The sequence below is a fragment of the Xenopus laevis genome, chromosome 5L (assembly GCF_017654675.1).
Source record: "Xenopus laevis strain J_2021 chromosome 5L, Xenopus_laevis_v10.1, whole genome shotgun sequence".
Lineage (NCBI taxonomy): Eukaryota > Metazoa > Chordata > Amphibia > Anura > Pipidae > Xenopus > Xenopus laevis.
This window is the reverse complement of record NC_054379.1, coordinates 101,270,686-101,288,601: the sequence shown is the minus strand read 5'-3', so window position 1 is coordinate 101,288,601 and position 17,916 is coordinate 101,270,686. Positions and strand designations below refer to the sequence as shown.

Below are 17,916 nucleotides of genomic sequence, written 5' to 3'. Positions count from 1 at the left end.
AAACATCTAAAAAAGCCAGCACAGTTCTGTTAAAAAGTTTTTTGGACAGATGAAACCAGAATGAGGGCAAGAAAAAAAATATGCAGAAGGCGTGGAACAGCTCATGATCCAAAGCATACCACATCATCTGTAAAACATGGAGGAGGCAGTGTGATGGCTTGGGCGTGCATGGCTGTCAGTGACACTGAGACACTAGTGATTATTTATGATGTGACACAGGACAGAAGCAGCCGAATGAATTCTGAGGTGTTCAGAGACACTGTCTGCTCAAATCCAGCTAAATGCAGTCAAATTGAGCATGTATTTCACTTGTTGAAGACTAAACTTCAGACAGAAAGGCCCACAAACAGCAACTGAAAGCCGCTGCAGTAAAGGCCTGGCAGAGCATTAAAAAGGAGGAAACCCAGAATCTGGTGATGTCCATGAATTCAAGACTTCAGGCTGTCATTGCCAGCAAAGGGTTTTCAACCAAGTATTAGAAATGAACATTTTATTTTCAGTTTTTTAATTTGTCCAATTACTTTTGAGCCCCTGAAATGAAGCGATGTGATGTGAAGTGATTGTGTTAAAAAAAAGGCTTTAGTTCCTCACATTTTTATACAATATTTTTGTTCAACCCACTGAATTAAAGCTGAAAGTCTGCAGATCAACTGTATCTGAGTTGTTTCATTTAAAATTCATTGTGGTAATGTACAGAACCAAAATTAGAAAAAAAAGAGAGAGAGTGTGTGTGTGTGTGTCCAAACTTTTAAAAATAATTACTTTTTTCTCTGTAATGATAAAACAGAACCTTGTACTTGATCTAACTGAGATATAATTAATCCTTATTGGAAGCAGAACCAGCCTATTGGGTTTATTTAATGTTTCCATGATTTTCTAGTAGATTTAAGGGATAAAGATCCAAATTATGGAAAGATCCATTATTCAGAAAACCCCAGGTCCCAAGCATTGTGGATAACAGGTCCCATATATGTATCTATATATCTCAAATATGGTAAGATTCTTTAAGAGGTCACTTATTATGATATACACGATCTGTTGGTTCATTCTTTCCGAATATTGAATAAAACAAAACTCCTTTAAAATTTGAATTCAGATTTTATTTTATCCCAATATATTCTGTACCAGCTCTTTTTTTTCATTAAATGTACATCCAGATCAAAACAGTGTTGAATGACTAATTTGGCATCCTCAGGTGGCAAAAACAAGTGAGAATTGTAAAAGGTAAGTATTCCTGCACCCCAGAACTCTGGAACAGATGGGTGGATCTTTTATCAGAAAGTCCCAATATGAAATGGAAAAAAAACAATCTCACTCTGGAAGCTGCATTCATGTGGATTCATTCAGAACCGATAAGTTGCATTGTTACAAGCAATATTTACATAGGACATAGCTCTTTTACATTCTGCATAAATATTTAAGGCCAGTGAGGTTTCCAGTAGAACAGGATTTTAGGTAGAAATGCCCACAATATATTATAAATTACAAATATCCATAGCAGTTTAGAATATATTATCTATCACAGTTTACAGTTGTAGTTTTGCTTAAAGTTTGGAATTTTGCACATATTTGAAGTTACAGAGCAGCATGTATTAAAATAGAATGTAGGGTATATGATGAGAGAAACCAGACTGCACAAATTAAATGCTGTGGGACAAATGGAATGCTCAGGACATGGGCTCCCTCTTGTGCTCCGGCACAATGAGTCTAAATCTGCACACAGTCATGTACAATGAATGCTCCATATAGAGCATAGAGCAAGCAACAACCAGGCGTGCTATGTCAAATATCTGGAAAATACACACAGACTGCACTCTTCTTCCAGATCAAGTGTACTGGTACTTGAATGAACAGGTATTGAACATGAATTATGGCATACATTCAGTAACAATTGATACATGAAAAATAAAAAGGTTAAAAAGTGGTACCAAACAGACCAATGAACATTATTTTATATTTATATATATATATATATATATATATATATATATATATATATATATATAATATATATATATATATATATATATAATATATATATATATATATATATATATTTACAGTGAAGTCATACACTGTTGGTAGCATATACAATGTTAGCCATAAAAATATTTGACTATATACAGATCCACTGTATAAACATTAAACAGGAACAGGCTCATTGGAGAAGCTATTACTACTGCATGAAATTTTAGTGTAGCGTTTGGTCATCACACCGAAACGTTTCTTATGCTTGAGCTACATTGTTGAGCTGTGAACTACACATCATACAAGAACAGACTGACTGCCAATTGGCTTGGATTTATTCACTGTAACCCCAAGAAGCTCTGGGCAGGCAGTCTGGTCATTTGCAATTTGGTTACATTTCACCAGTAGATCATAATTGATTTTGTCAGTAATGACACTGTCCTTCTTGTACTCTGGGTGGCTTGTAACAAACTCTCTCATCCATCTTGCGCAAGTCATTAACTCACCTACAAGATAAATAAAAAAACACTTGTCAGTGCTATCCAGGCCAGAAAACAGTTTAAAGGGATACTGTCATGGGAAATGTTTTTTTTTTTCAAAATGCATCAGTTAATAGTGCTGCTCCAGCAGAATTCTGCACAGAAATCCATTTATCAAAAGAGCAAACAGATTTTTTTTATATTTAAATTTTGAAATCCGACATGTGGCTGGACATATTGTCAGAGTCCCAGCAGCCCCCAATCATTTGACTTGTGTTCTGATAAACTTAAGTCACGCTTTACTGCAAATTGGAATATTACCCCCCCTCCCCCCCCCCCCGAGCAGCCTAACAACAGGAAGGTAACCAGATAACAGCTCCCTGACACAAGATAACAGCTGCCTGGTAGATCTAAGAACAGCACTCCATCGTAAAATCCAGGTCCCACTGCGACACATTCAGTTACATTGAGTAGGAGAAACAACAGCCTGCCAGAAAGCAGTTCCATCCTAAAGAGCTGGCTCTTTCTGAAAGCACATTACCAGGCAAAATGACCTGAGATGGCTGCCTACACACCAATATTATAACTAAAAAAAAAAATACACTTGCTGATTCAGGAATTACATTTTTAATGATAGAGTGAATTATTTGCAGTGAAAACAGTGTATTAGAAATACAAACTACACCATAAAAATGACAGAATCCCTTTAATGCAGTTGAAGGCAGGCCGATACTCTGATAGTCTGCACCTAAATAGTAACCTATGGCATCAATTCACATTTTGGATTTCACTGTTCTTCCTGAGTGGTTGCTATGGATTAATGGCCATTTGAAAATTGCACAGTGTTTGTAAATGAGCCGGACTACACATTCTGGAGACAGATGCTAAAAAATTCAGCAACGGTAGATAAAATCACAATTGCTTAAAAATATGAAAATGGGAAAACTGTACAGAACCAATATATGAATATAGTATGTGATTATAGCGAGTAGTAACTCAATATGTTGAAAACAAAGATATTATGAAATAGTAAAACCTGTTTAATTATTTTGTTACATTGCAAAATAATTTGCAATAATAATCTTTAAACCTATTACAGAAAAACACTGCAAGTAAAAGCTGGCAATTTTTTTTCTTAACTATACTAGTGTTTGAGAATAAAAAATGTAGTTGTCCCCAACAGTTTGTTTTTATATATTTTATACAGCAACTTTTTAGTATTACAGGTATTACATTTGTGTTTAATATTAAATAAGGTATAATAAAGTATTGAGCAAATATGGTAACATAAAAGAGTGGTAGCAAGCTCTGCATGCAGATTTTCAAATACTTTTTTAAATGCTTGAAGGAAAAAAAATATTAAAGTCAGAATGATACCTGAAGCTCTTTTTTTAATGAGTTTAAGATAATTCAAGATGGTGCAGCGCGTATCAACATCCACCTCCATATTTTCAAGGTATGAATTAAGTATTGGAATTAAGCCTGGAAAAACACCTTCCTTTAAAAAGGAAAAAAAAGCAATATATGAGAGACAATACTAGACTGATAATACTAGACTTTATATCAATAACCCCTAATGCAAGACATAGGTTTATTAAAACACCTTATTTACAAAAGAATAAAATTGATCACAAGGTTCTTTTATTATACTGTATCCCAGAAATCATCTGGCCCATAGTATGTAAGATTTCTGTCCTTGCTTAAGTGCTCGATACTAGATCTGATTCAGAGATTAAAATGAAGTGCACTTTTTCATTAATTGAGTGAGGCAAAGCATGTATATATCAATGCATGTCTCACACCTCAATTACTCGTCTCCTTGAAAGGTACAATTCTCAGCACCACCATATTAGTAACTGAAAGGCAAAAGTGGCTGCATAATTTGGGTCTGTATTTTGTAGCAGTTTTGTTTTTCTCCAATAGCTATATAGGTCCTATAGCCTTAGGACATGTTGCCTTCTTTTTAGGAACACATTATTATAAGTGGCTCATTTACATACCCTTATTATGTATTTACCATGCAATCAGTGCTGTAAGGCTAAAAAACACAGGCCGAGTGTCAGCCCCTACACTGGAATTAGCCCCTTCCTTGCTTGCTTGCACTTGGATCCATTGCACCGGCCAGGGTGCAGACACACGCAGCAGATTTTGGCACCCAAACACAAAAGTTTGCATTTCAGTACCAAAATCCGCCACATTTTTCAGCAGGATGAGTTTCAGCCCCTTGCGACATTAGCCTAAGTCATATGCGGATATGGGTGTAAATTACCTTTCCATTGATTATTGTATCAATGCTCATCAATGTGCATTCTTCTGGGTCACTTTCCATTCCGTTTTGTGTAGAACAACAGCCATCAACAACTGCAATTCCAGCTAAAAATAAAGTAAAACAAAAACCATGCATGATGATTTCATCTTGGAGATTTCATTTTATTACATGGTAGCTTATATGATTTAATAATATACCTTTTGAGATATCTTTCCTGAAGTAAAACATTCCTTGTCGCACCGCATCTCGTTTCTGCGCCATCTTCATGTTCTCATCAACCTATAGATACATGCTTTATTTAAACTCAATGCTTAATGTTACTTTTAAAAACTCTCTTTTCTATTACTATGGATCAATACAATAAAATAGTGCATAATTAAGCACCATGACCATCATTATTAATGCTAAGCTTGCCTATAAGCATAAAAGGAAGCTTGCATAATTCTAACACTATTTTCCCACAGACTGTTTTGTAGAATTTTCAGTACAGCTTCCTGCACATACTCAATTCTTTTTTTTTAAATAGGCCAGGTTGGTTATTATATACTACAGATATAGGATCTATTATCCATTGGGACCTGGAGTTTTCCAGATAAGGGATGTTTCCTGTAATTTGGATCACCATACTGTACCTTAAGTCTGCTAAAAATCATGTAAACATTAAGGGGCAGATTTATTAAGGGTCGAATTCAAATTTTTATATTTTATATTTTCTTTGGTGAAAACAAATTTGAATTGTGAATTATTCAAACTCGCTCAAGTTTTTTTTACGTTTTTTTTATTGGCTGCATCTTCAACTTATAGAAAGAAAGGATAATTTACAATCATCAAAATGAGAGCCATCATTGAATCAATGGTTTCCACAATTGAAGAGCAATTCCTTCTGTTTTATAACTCAAACAGGGGTACATGGGGGGGGGGATTTGGGCTGTGTGGGCTTGCGTTGGCATCTGTTCCCAATAATGTAGGTGGTTTTGCTAGTTAGATTCTTGGGGTGTGATTATAGAAGTCCAATCAACCCATACGCCCCAAACTTTCTCAAATTTATCTGGGCAGCCTCTACTAATATATGTTAGCTTGTAGAAGGGGAGTGCTTGGTTTGATTTCCATTTCTTTAGGGTGCGTGAGGTGGGCAACTTTCAAGTTAGGATAATAGTTTTCCTGGAATAATAATAAAGGAGTCTCAAGAAGGTGCGTTGGTATTTATCCTAGACAATATTCTCCGCTAAATCCAAAATACATGCTTCTGGGGATCACATGTTTGGCATGTCTAATGTTTTCACTACAAATGCCACCACTTTTCTCCAAAACGTATCAATCAGTGGGCAGGTCCTGAACAAATGTAGGAATGTACCTGGACTTGTTCCGCATTTAAAACATAGATTATCTGGCTTAAGAACCACTGAGTGCAGTGTTGCCGGTGTGAGATAGGTTTTATGAATTGTACAGTATTGTATCATAATATGATTACTACTAATCACTGAAGATGGGTATGAGTGGGTAATGGCATCCCAGTTATCAGAGTCTAGTAGTGGTAGATCCAAGGTCCATTTGGTGTAGCATTGTGCAAAAGGGGTTACCTCCTTGAGTTTTGCGTAAATGCGAGATACCAATTGCTTACGATTGGGCGACCTTAATAGCTCCTCTAGCCGAGACAGGGTTACCTTGGGGAGGGGGGGGGGGGGGGTCTGGAAATTGACTAGTAACTGAATGTCTGATCTGTAAGCATCTGAACCACATTGTTCTTTGAAGCTTGTATTCTGTAGTTAGAGCTGCAAAGGATTTTAGCCATTGAGCATCGTACAGTTGACCAATACGTATTTAATTATAAATTTGGCCCAAATTGATGGGTCAGGTATCATGAGAAAGTGGTGTAATTTAGGATTAAACCACAAGGGGTTATAAGGGGATATTACGATATTAGTCTTGTTGTATTTAAGGGCCTTTTCCCATATCAGGATTAACATTCCCAGTGTAGAAGGCATCCCCTTGGAGTGGTTCCCCGAGTTTTAATTCGAATTTGAGATTTAACATAATCTGGCCCTTTAAGAACTCAAATTCGACTATTCGCCACCTAAAACCTGACAAATTACTGTATATGTCAATGGGAGCGGTCCAGGGATCAATTTGGTGATTGCAGCCTTGCTGACTTTCGAGTTCTTTTCAGAGGAAAAAAAACTCAAATTGAGTTTTTCTAATTTGAATCAAATTCAATTCGAGTTTTCTGGCTATCCAATTCGATTTTATCAATGAATTTAAATTGGTCGAATTTCAAATTAATGGGAGTTTAAAAAAAACTCACATGAATTCGAAATTCGACTCTTGATAAATGTGCCTCCCCATGAACCCAATGAAAATGTTTTGCCTCCAATATGAATTTATGCAGCTTAGTTACCATAGAGATCAAGGTATTTTTATTATTACAGAGAAAAAAAATGATATTTTATATAATGAGAATTATTTGACTAAAATGGACTCTATGGAAGAGGGCCTTCAAATAATCTGAAGCTTTATGAATAATGGGTTTCTGTATGAAGGACCTCATCCCTTTGCTGTATAGACATCTAGTCATAATATGAAATATAAATACCGGTAGTAGCTATTGATATGATGATATTGATATGACTAGTATACAGGGTCACTCGAATAGTAATGAGAGAAAACAAAGCTCTGCTCAGAGAGATAGCAGGAATTGCACAGAAGTAAACACAATTTAGCAGGAAAAATGTAAAAATAGCCCTTCATGCTAAAATAATATTACTAGTGGATTCAAAATTCAGAAGTCGAGGCATTTATGGGCAAAAATATATCCGTGCTTCAGCACCTCTAGTAAACACATTGCTTTGAAATTAGGAATGTGCCAGTATCACTTAAATGAACAGTTATCAGTGAAACAGTCTATAGTAACTTTGCAATAGATGAATTAAAAATGCGACCAAATGCACATATATAAATTAATAAAAATAAAGACAATGGAAAGAAATCTAAGACTATATTTACCTTTGACAAAGGAATGAGAAAATCCAGTTTGTAGGACAGAATTACTCTGGTAAGCAGCACCACAAATACAACATATGCAGAGTTTTCAAAGTCTGTCAATTGGACCTAAAAATAAGATTACCAGAAATGAAGGGATTTTTATATTTGGTTGTTTGAATATTCACCTGAAAAAAGTAATAGTCAATTAAAAGGAATATTCTAATTAAACAATAAAAACTAAAGTAGTTATGTTTTAACTGAGTACTATGCATATGATAACATACTATCAACTATCATCGCAATTGCTGCCCAGCTCATAAGCCACGAAGAAGACACATACAATGAGTTACTGTATATTTAAGTGATTAGTTGTCCTTGTTCAACATAGGTTCTATTAATAGGGCTAGGGCAGGGAGATTAAATCCATGTGTGGTCCTTGCAAGGCAGAAAATTAGATTACATTACATTACTACAGCCTCCTCATCTAACTCTTTTTATGACTGTTTCGTATTAGGAGTCTATTATCCAAGGGGTTATCTGCGCTCTGGTCATTTAATCATATACCTTAGGGTAAGGGCACACTGGGAGATTCGGGGAGATTTAGTCGCCTATAATGAAAAATCGCCAGCGCAATTTCCAAAGTCGCCCGAAGTTTCCTCGTGAGGCAACTTTGGAAATCAAAGTGCTGCGAGTGCCATTGCGCTGGCGATTTTCATTATTTTCAAGGTGGGGAAGACAGATCGGGGAGATTGTCGCCCAGAAGAAGGGGCGATTAGTCGCCAGGCGACTAAATCTCCCTGAATCTCCCAGTGTGCCCAGAACAAACATGAAACAACATCAATTTGCCATGATCAATTCTTACACATATCTGAACCTTAATCTGAGACAGGATTTATTTAATGCATATTTACATTCAAAGTAGTTAACAATAATGCATAAATATGTTTGTACATTCCTATTCCATATATTTAATTTAAATGTAATGTATTGTGTACATTCATTGCTCTGTAGTGCTGGTTGCCTAAACAGTAATTAAAGAGGCAGCAGAAATGTCCTTAGTGTGTGGTAGTCTTCTGTAAGTGTATGTACCTGCTTCCTTACCTTTAGCCCTGAACTCATTATCAGTGGCATAACTACAGAGGTGGCCCTTAGGTGTCCCCATGATTACAACTTAATTTGCCAGTTTGTGCAGGTCCCCAATGTTGTGCCCCACTCTTAATTTGTTTTTGTTTGCTTACTTGGTTAGGTTTGCAGATTGACAAGGACCCCATGCTATGTGGCCATCCAGCTATTTGAATGAATACTTGTATTGCACAAACTGGTAGCAATGGGGGCTTAGGGTGAAAAGGCTGCTGTTGCACGTAGAATGACTACATCGCATAAACAATTAGCTAAAAGGGTCAGTTTAATGTGTCAAAATATTCATTAACTAATCGTAGCTCTTTACCTCCACTGGACGAAACTCTACCCTCCATCCAATGTCAGAATTTGGTGGGGGAGGTTTAAACCTCATAGTCTGCCAGTTTGTTGATTGAATGTTCTTTTAAAAAGGAGAAAAATATTAAATATTAGTTTTTAATTAAAAGAAACAAAACTAATGTTCAGCAAAAGACAAGAAGTTAAGATAGACTATTAGTAGATTGCAGGACATCGTAGAGAGAACATTTCTCTCTTAAAATATATGTATTCCAGAGAAAAAGAAGTAGTAGTAAAAGAAAAAATCATATTATACAGCATTTTATAAAGAATGAAATAAGCAAGGTACCTGTGGTAAATAACTTCTATCAGAATGTATTATACATTTAAACACTTCTTATTATAAAATACGGGGGGCAAAATGCTCAAATGTGCCTCTTCAACGGTTATGGATTTGACCCTGCTGGTGCATCGGTGGTTTTGGGCAATTGCTGTTTGACCCTCTCACAAACTTCTTAATCATAATTTCCTGGGCCATGGGTCCACTGGCAGGGTCATGACGTTTAACCATTTTGATGAAAAGCTTGAAGGCAGTAAAACACTTAAATGTGCCCCATGTTCCAGACCAATATGTAGGAATTTAGGTAAAACACACCCACATAATTCAACTCTCTCACTTACCTCAAAATGGTCAGATTCATTGGCATCATCTAGATGTATATTTTCCTCAAACAATGTTAAAGGATCTCTAATAAAGAGATGTGCAATGTGCTGCGCTAACAGGTGATCAATCCCTAATGTCAAAAAAGAAAGGAAATTCCTTATTTTAAAATGTATTAAATAGATTATATTTAAAACAGCAGCATAGTACCTTGCCCCCACTGTATGCGTGTTCACAGTTTTACAGATAAGAACTTGGTCTGCGAGTTCATTCAATATGTATATGCTACCGAGTGTTTGTGGGGCTTGCAAGTAGCATTTAGCTCTAAGTTCATATTAAGCATTAGTAGAAGAATTTTAAAATATTATTCGGTACACAAATACCACTTCAGAAAATATCTAAACACTAAAAACTTACCTTCTGTTATTAACTGAGTGTAGATTTCTTTATCGATGGTCAACTCAATGTCATTGTATTTCTCTCCACATTTAGACAAATAACTGTCTATGGAATCATATCGAGATTTACTGATTCTGTATTTGTTATTTTTTAAAGGCTGCAATGTCAAAAAAATAAATAAAATCAGTTTGAGGAGGCAAACTCTGTCAAACATATGACGAGCTTCAGAACTAGTAAATTGCATAGCTCGAATGCACAAGGTAAGCAACAATTTACCTGCATTTTTGTAAATTCTAAGCTTAAGTATCAATGTTGTGGTTAAAACTTACTTCCAACCCTCTTTCTTCTTTGGTACGATCATCTACTGATGCAGAGATCACTCCCCAGCGGCAGTCTATATCAGACACATATCCTCTGTAAAATGGAGCTGCTGCACTCAGAGCCATCTTCAGAGAAATATAAATAGAAACATGACAGTTAACTTTAATTACACCCAAATTCTTATTTGCATTATGAATTAGGAATACATTTAAAGGGCATATAAAGGCAAAAAAATAAAATCCCATTTTTACTTTAATGAAAAAGAAACCTGTCTCCAATATACTTTAATTAAAAATGTGTACCGTTTTCATAAAAAACCTGACTGTATGCAGTGAAATTCTCCCTTTATTTACTGCTGTGGATAGGAATTGTCAGACAGTCCTTAACTGCTCTGCAGGGAAACAATTATACTTTTGAACAGCAGAGGGCACCTGCCTTACTTCCCAGCCATGCAGAACTCAAGCAGCTTTGTTTGTTCCCGTGTGGAGCAGTCGGCGTATAGATTATATAGATTTGTATTGGATTTTATTTTTGCCTTTACATTCCCTTTAATATTTCCAACTCCAGCTGCAGGGACAAAGATCATGGAGCCAGAGTTAAATAGATAAACTGGGATTCTATTTGGAGGATAATTTTGCTGCAGCCACTGGTTCTGCAGAGTTGGAGAAAGTTTGTATTTATCAATACAAAAACTATAAAATCCACATTACAACACAGGACCCAGTGCAGTCTGCCTATTCTGATTATTCTTGCTGTATCGGCTTCTGGCAGATATTTGACTTATGCGGTTTTTTAACAAAGTTACAAGATGGTAACCCCTGTGGCCAACTTTAAAAGTGGTGCAGTAAGTTCATGTTTATGTTTAGTATACAAATACAGCATTTCTAGCCTTATTTTAGACTTTACTTACTAATGATGCCAATACATTATTTACATGGTACCTCGCATACTACAAAATATGCAGGCAGGTTGATTGGCTCCTGATTAAAAATTGATCCTAGCCCAAGTGCTAATATTTTAAGGGCTTTACAAACAATATATAATGTATAAGAAAATAATGTAAGCATATTCTTTTATATTGCATAATATATTTTTATTATGTACAGTTTTGACTCATTTGTATAGTTTCAAAACCCACACCTGTACAAAAAGCGATTATTGGTTAAATCACCAGATATAAACATGAGGATGTACCAAAATTAGGATTTGGAGCATCCCTAATAAGGATACTTTAGACTTCAGGCCAAAACACATGTTAAAAAAAGAAAATGTCCCTGCAACACATGTTTTGCACAAGGAGACATCTCACTGAAATAATACCATCACAACCGAACATATTTTTCACCAACTTTTTCTTCAAACAACATTTTTCTTTAAAAAAAAAAATCTACATATAAAGATAAGTTTACAGCAACTGCAAACCGAACACACTGCCTGCATTTTGTCAGTAAAAGTGTAGCTTTCAAAATCCCATATACATTAGAACCTCATTTTTTGTTTTCAGGGGACCAGAAATAAAAATGGTGTGAGATCCAGGAAATTGTAAAACAAGGAAAAATCATTATTGGTGGGACCACAAACAAAAAGTGTAATAAAATACCAAACTACAAATCTCTCTATCCACAAAAATAATTCATAATTATGATAGAGACATCATTTTATCTCCAAAACATTTAAAATGTAAATTCTGAATTATGTAATATCAGATTTGTATATGATGAACTACTTACCATAATAGGACATATTGTAGCTAGCTGGTCATAAAGATACCTGGCTTCAGAAATGCTGCAGGCCTGGAATGTTACCTACATAGATATAAATATATTCAGACTGTAACATATATAAGTCATCACTGGAAGGAGAACTTATTTAATAGACACCAGTATATTAAAGGAGAGGAAATGGGGCAATGCATCTGACTGACTTCCTGCATGGACAATTATCTTAATAATGAATCTTATATATAAATATATCTTGTATGAATAAGATCAATACGAAAGAAAAAGCAAAGAACATAAGGATTCCAAAATGCATAGTACAAAAAATAAAGGGTCCCTTTAATGGCAAAGCTTGCCTTGGAGTAACGCTGTTAATGAGCAATCTGTGATATACTGTGAGAGACGATCATTTAAAGGTAATGGCTTTCCTTGCATAGACTATGCAGTGCAACTGTGGTCCAAAGTCCAGTACTCAAAGGGATATTATTGAAACAGAAAGTTTTATATTAAATTTCAGCTAGTATAAAACTATGTAATGAAGCACACAAGCACTGGCAAGTGAAGTGGATGCAAGTCTACATAGTAAGTTAGATGCATTGCATGTTTTAGGGCTATGCTACTATGCTTTGTTTTAACACAGCATAAAAAGGACAAATGAACATTACTATAGAAAACACGAATACGCTTGGTATAACACGCACATTTCACATGTTGATATCTGGCAAAAAAATGATGTGCATTTTCACTACAGAGACATCTGTTTAAATAAATTAATACGCCTGGATTGTGGCACTTTTGGGGTATAAATTTAGCATATTTGAATATAGTTGCAGAGATTGCTTGAGAATTTAATTTTCTGTCATTACATAATGGTACAATGCTAATATTAGGATTAGTCTCCCTGGCTGAGGAATTAGAACTTTGGGTTTAAATAATAAGAAAATAAAGAAAAGCGCAGTTAAACCTGTAAAACTGGGCACAAGGTAGTAGCAAAATCAAAAGAAATGCTAAAGAACAAAAGAGAAAGTAGTCAAAAAATGAGGAAATGGAATTGTTGGACATGTCTCATAGGCTCGGTAAGTAGAATGGGGGTAAAGACAGTCAAATAAGATTCCAGAAAACAAACTATTATGTAAAAAAAAAAAAAAAGCATATTGATTGGGAATCCAAAAGAACAAGAGAGGACACACAGCGAGATCATGGGAATGGAGCAACTTAACAAAAAAGCAAATACTTAAAAGATGAAAAGACAAAGAGGGAGACATACAATGCAGGAGAGAACAGAGCATTAGAAACACAAAATTATTTAACCTTTGCTGCTGTTTACTAAGGGAGTGTTCACTTTTTCCAGTTCAGTTGTTTTCAGATAGTTCACCAGAAAAATACTTTGTTACTTTCTTTTTTTCTATTTGTTGCCTTTTCATTTTAAACTTCTGTTTTAAATGAAAAACATGTTCGATTTCAAATTTCTTATCTTTGTCCCTGCTGAGCAGAATCCCTGAGTTGCCTTAAAGAGGTCGTTCACCTTCAAACAACTAGTTGTTTTCAGATAGATCACCAAAAATGACAACTTTTCCCAATCACTTTCTATTTTCTACGTGTGGCAGTTTTTCTAATATTGAAGTGTAAAGTGCAATTTTTCCCCTTCTAAAGCAGCTCTGGGAGGGGGGGGTCGCCGACCCTGTAAACTGCTCTAAATGGATACATTTAGTGGATACATTTCCCCGCTGAGCAGAATCCCTGGGTTTCATTAAAGGCAGTTGTTAGAATTGATAGAATAGTTTCTAATATCCCAGAGATGCTGCTGAGAAATGTATCAACTAAATGTTGCAAAATTGTAACAGTTCAGTATCTGCACCTGGAAAAAGTTTTTGGGACAGGAGCAACCCCTATAAATTCATGCTAAGAAAAATGACAGTATCATCTAAGGTTTTAGATTTTTATTAGGGTGATTCTAACCAACACTTTCATCGAGGTTTATAAAACTTGAGAGTCAGGTAGATTATTACCTGAAGGCAGCAGTTCCCCATGCCAAATCCCATAGCATCCATGTAGATGTGGTCTGGTTTAGCAGCTACTGCTTCACTGTCACTGACATTTGGAAACCTTTCAATAAATGGAGATGGTGTGTTTTGGTCTTTAAAAACTGTTTAAAGGAAAATTTAAAAACAAAAAAAAACAATGAGACATAAAAAAAAGACAAAAGAAAAGAAAATATGTACTATGCTCGTGTTTTACTCACTTGGTACATTAATGGCAACTTTTTCACCCCGTCTGTGTCGAATATTTCTAGTCAATGTACTGTAGATGAAAGTAAATATATGTTAATCTGATTTTTTTTTTTACAAACAAACTATAAGAATCCATTAGGGCCAATGTAAGTCCTGATTCTTATCCTAGCAGATTTCAAAACCCCACAAACAACTGCTGCAATCCTCCATTCCTCTTAAGATACAATCACAGCACTTATCCACTATAGTGGAGCTTTTAATTCAAGTGGGAGGAGTTTTGAGGAGCCCGAGCTTTTTTATGCTGCTGAAATCCCATGGACTGATAAGCAATGTGTGTTTAAAGGGATTCTATCATGATTTTTATCATGCCGTTTTTATTTCTTACTTACACTATTAACGCTGCAAATAATTCACTCTACCATATAAAATGTAATTCCTGCACGGGCAAGTGTATTTTATTTTATTGTAATGTTGGTGTGTAGGCAGCCATCTCAGGTCATTTTGCCTGGTCACGTGCTTTTTCAAAAAGAGCCAGTGCTGCACTATGGAACTGCTTTCTGGCAGACTGTTGTTTCTCCTACTCAATGTAACTGAATGTGTTGCAGTGGGACCTGGATTTTTACTACCAAGTGCTGTTCTTAGATATACCAGGCAGCTGTTATCTTGTGTTTGGGAGCGGTTATCTGGTTACCTTACCATTGTTCTGTGGTTAGGCTGCTGGGGGGGGGGGAACACCACAACAGTACAGTAGTAAAGAGTGACTGAAGTTTATCAGAGCACAAGTCACAGCTGGGAAACTGACAATATGCCTATTCCCATGTCAGCTTTCAAGATAAAATATAAAAAGAAAATCTATTTGCTCTTTTGAGAAATGGATTTCAGTGCAGAATTCTGCTGGAGCAGCACTATTAACTGATGCATTTAAAAAAAATAAAATAAAAAAGATCTTTTTTTTCCAGTGACAGTATCCCTTTAACTAACCTTAGGCTAACACAACACCAAATATGTCACAGGAGCATTATATCTATATTACTGCTGCATGGCAGCACTGGCTTACCTAAACCTGGGATGTTTATTGATAGCCTGATCTGGAAAGAATAGAGATTTGGAGGCACCCTGTTCCACGGGTGTTGGTGGAAACTCAGGCATAGTGAACCCTGGACATCCCAATCTAGAAAAGGAATTAAGGAATTAATATAAGCAAATATAATTTAATAATACAGCTCAAAAGAAAAGGTGAGAAAATTAAAGCAGAATATAGGAAAAAGGTATTTAGATGCAAGATATAAGCATCCAGTGTAAAAAAAAAAAAAAAATTATTATAATGGTTCATTAAACTGCATTCATCAGTTACCGTGGGAAGGTGGTAATGCTGCAAAGAGAATTATTTTCTAACAGCAAAGATGTTGCTTCTTGGCGCCGTTTTCTCATATTGTCTTCCACGGTGTTAAACTCAGACATGGTTCCGCCATAAGGTTGTCCAGGAGTCCCTTCAATCATGTAACTCCCATATTCAGGCCTCCAAAGGGTTGGATGACTACATTAGGAGAAATGTTATCATTACCGACACGCCAGATCAATTATGTTGTGAAAGCTTGCTATGGTTATTAAGCAAGCATGTAATATACAGAAAAAACACATGGACACTTTTCCATAGATGCATATGCGCCTCTATTATTTCTAATACTAAAAAGATTAGTCATCTTGTAACGTTATGCTTCTTTTCAAATTTACAAAATTATGGCAGGGTAACCTTATTGAAGGGCACTAGTGGCCTTGTGGAAATTACCCAGCAATCACATTGGCCATTCTTAGGTGTGCCCACAATTTCCTGCTGCCTGAAGGGCACTAGTGAAAAATATATAGACTTAATGTGATGTGTTCAAAACTTTAAGTGTTAGTTTAATATTACCATGGGGTGACTATATATTTTACTGCAACCTCTCCATGCCCCTCTTCTGCCTCCCCCTCCCCTCTGCCTGATAAATTAAATGAGAAGGAAAGCTACCAAGGCAGTTTATTGTCAATAGATTAGCCACAACAGTGCAAGCTAGAATGCCATTTTTATGCTTAGAATGGTTTTCCATAGCTCAATAAACAGCTCTAGACGCTCTGTTTGTTTAGGATACAGCTGCCATATTAGCTGTGACATCACTTCCTGCCTGAGTCTCTCCCTGCTCAATCATAGCTCAGATTACAGCAGGGAGTGGAGGAGGGAGGGAGTGGGAGAGAAGCAAACTGAGCATGCTCACGCCCAGGGCAAGGAGGTTTAAGCTGAAGGCAGGAAGTCTGATACAGAAGTCCACGTGTACACAATAGAAGGAAAACAAAGCTGTGTTTCTTTTGACAGAGGACTACTGTCAATACTTTGAGGGTTTACTGGTTTATTCATCAACACCTTTCTGATCAAGCTTACTTAGTTTTAACCCTTTCTTCTCCTTTAAAGCCCCGTAAGATGCATTACCAGTTTGATTTCTAATTTATTTTAGAGCCACTAAATGACTTAGAGAGGACGTGTCACCAAGAAATAATTCCAAAACCTATCATGTTAGTCGAGCAAAATAAACTTTACTTACACTATACACTTTTTTTTTATAACCAGTTTCTTTCATTGTTTTGTGTAAAATGTTATTATGGCAAGCTTTAGATCTCCCAACAGGTAATGAGGAGGGCAGGGGCATGCGAGGAGTGCAGTGCTATCAAGGAAGTGCAGAACAGAAGTGATTGCCCTGCCTCAGACACAAAGGTGGGGAAAGCAATATATGAGGTTTTTTTTTGGTTTTTTTTGAAAGCATATGTTTTTATTGATTTCCAAAAAAAGGGATGGGGAGGGGCACAAAATAAAAAGGGGAGGGATGATCAAGAGGAAAAAAAAACAATTAAATCACATTAAAAACATATACATTTCTGTCTGTTGCATAAATCAGCATCATGTAACATACCGCAAGTACACCACAAGTAACCATCAAGAGCATTCAAGTGTGTAAGGGACACAGCTATCTAATATATGAGATTTTTAAATTAAAACAAATATGCAGTTTCTTGAAAAAAATATTGAACACCACTTCAAGTATAGTTCTTTGGACTTGAAATATACTATATAATATATAAGCCCCTGGCAGGTTGGTGCTACATACTGGTGAGCATCTGACTCCAAAATGTATTTGGCACACAAAACAGCACACAAACGTTAACAAAAAAAAAAAATGTTCAAATGATTTTCTTTTTTGTGTTTACTGTTTAAAGGGAATTTATGATGTGGAATATTTGCTGCACACCTAGAACTCTCTTAGTGACAGCAGGCTGCTCTTTGATCTATGCTGCATATTGCCAAATATTGGTGTGGTTTATCACAAAAAGGCAGTCAAGAAGCATATTATGGCACTGGTTCTGTGGTCTTTTTGTGTTAGTACAATAGATTGTGGATTGTATGGCACAGTACTTAAAGGAACAGTAAAACCAAAAAAATTAAAGT

At 35.9% G+C, this 17,916-nt stretch overlaps 1 protein-coding gene across 2 annotated transcripts in view; it reads right to left on the bottom strand.

Moving 5' to 3' along the window:
* Nucleotides 1–1,078: 1,078 nt before the first annotated feature.
* gclc.L (glutamate-cysteine ligase, catalytic subunit L homeolog) overlaps nucleotides 1,079–17,916 on the bottom strand; it is a 28,938-nt gene continuing 12,100 nt past the window's right edge. For both annotated transcript variants that reach the window (XM_041562024.1, NM_001098676.1), the window contains 14 exon segments: nucleotides 15,796–15,978; nucleotides 15,499–15,612; nucleotides 14,453–14,511; nucleotides 14,220–14,356; nucleotides 12,223–12,297; nucleotides 10,501–10,617; nucleotides 10,190–10,328; nucleotides 9,793–9,905; nucleotides 9,143–9,235; nucleotides 7,717–7,821; nucleotides 4,914–4,995; nucleotides 4,717–4,820; nucleotides 3,825–3,945; nucleotides 1,079–2,474 (listed from right to left, as the gene is read on the bottom strand). In XM_041562024.1, the coding sequence (XP_041417958.1) occupies nucleotides 2,266–2,474; nucleotides 3,825–3,945; nucleotides 4,717–4,820; nucleotides 4,914–4,995; nucleotides 7,717–7,821; nucleotides 9,143–9,235; nucleotides 9,793–9,905; nucleotides 10,190–10,328; nucleotides 10,501–10,617; nucleotides 12,223–12,297; nucleotides 14,220–14,356; nucleotides 14,453–14,511; nucleotides 15,499–15,612; nucleotides 15,796–15,978 (1,651 nt within the window). In that variant the 3' untranslated portion in view covers nucleotides 1,079–2,265.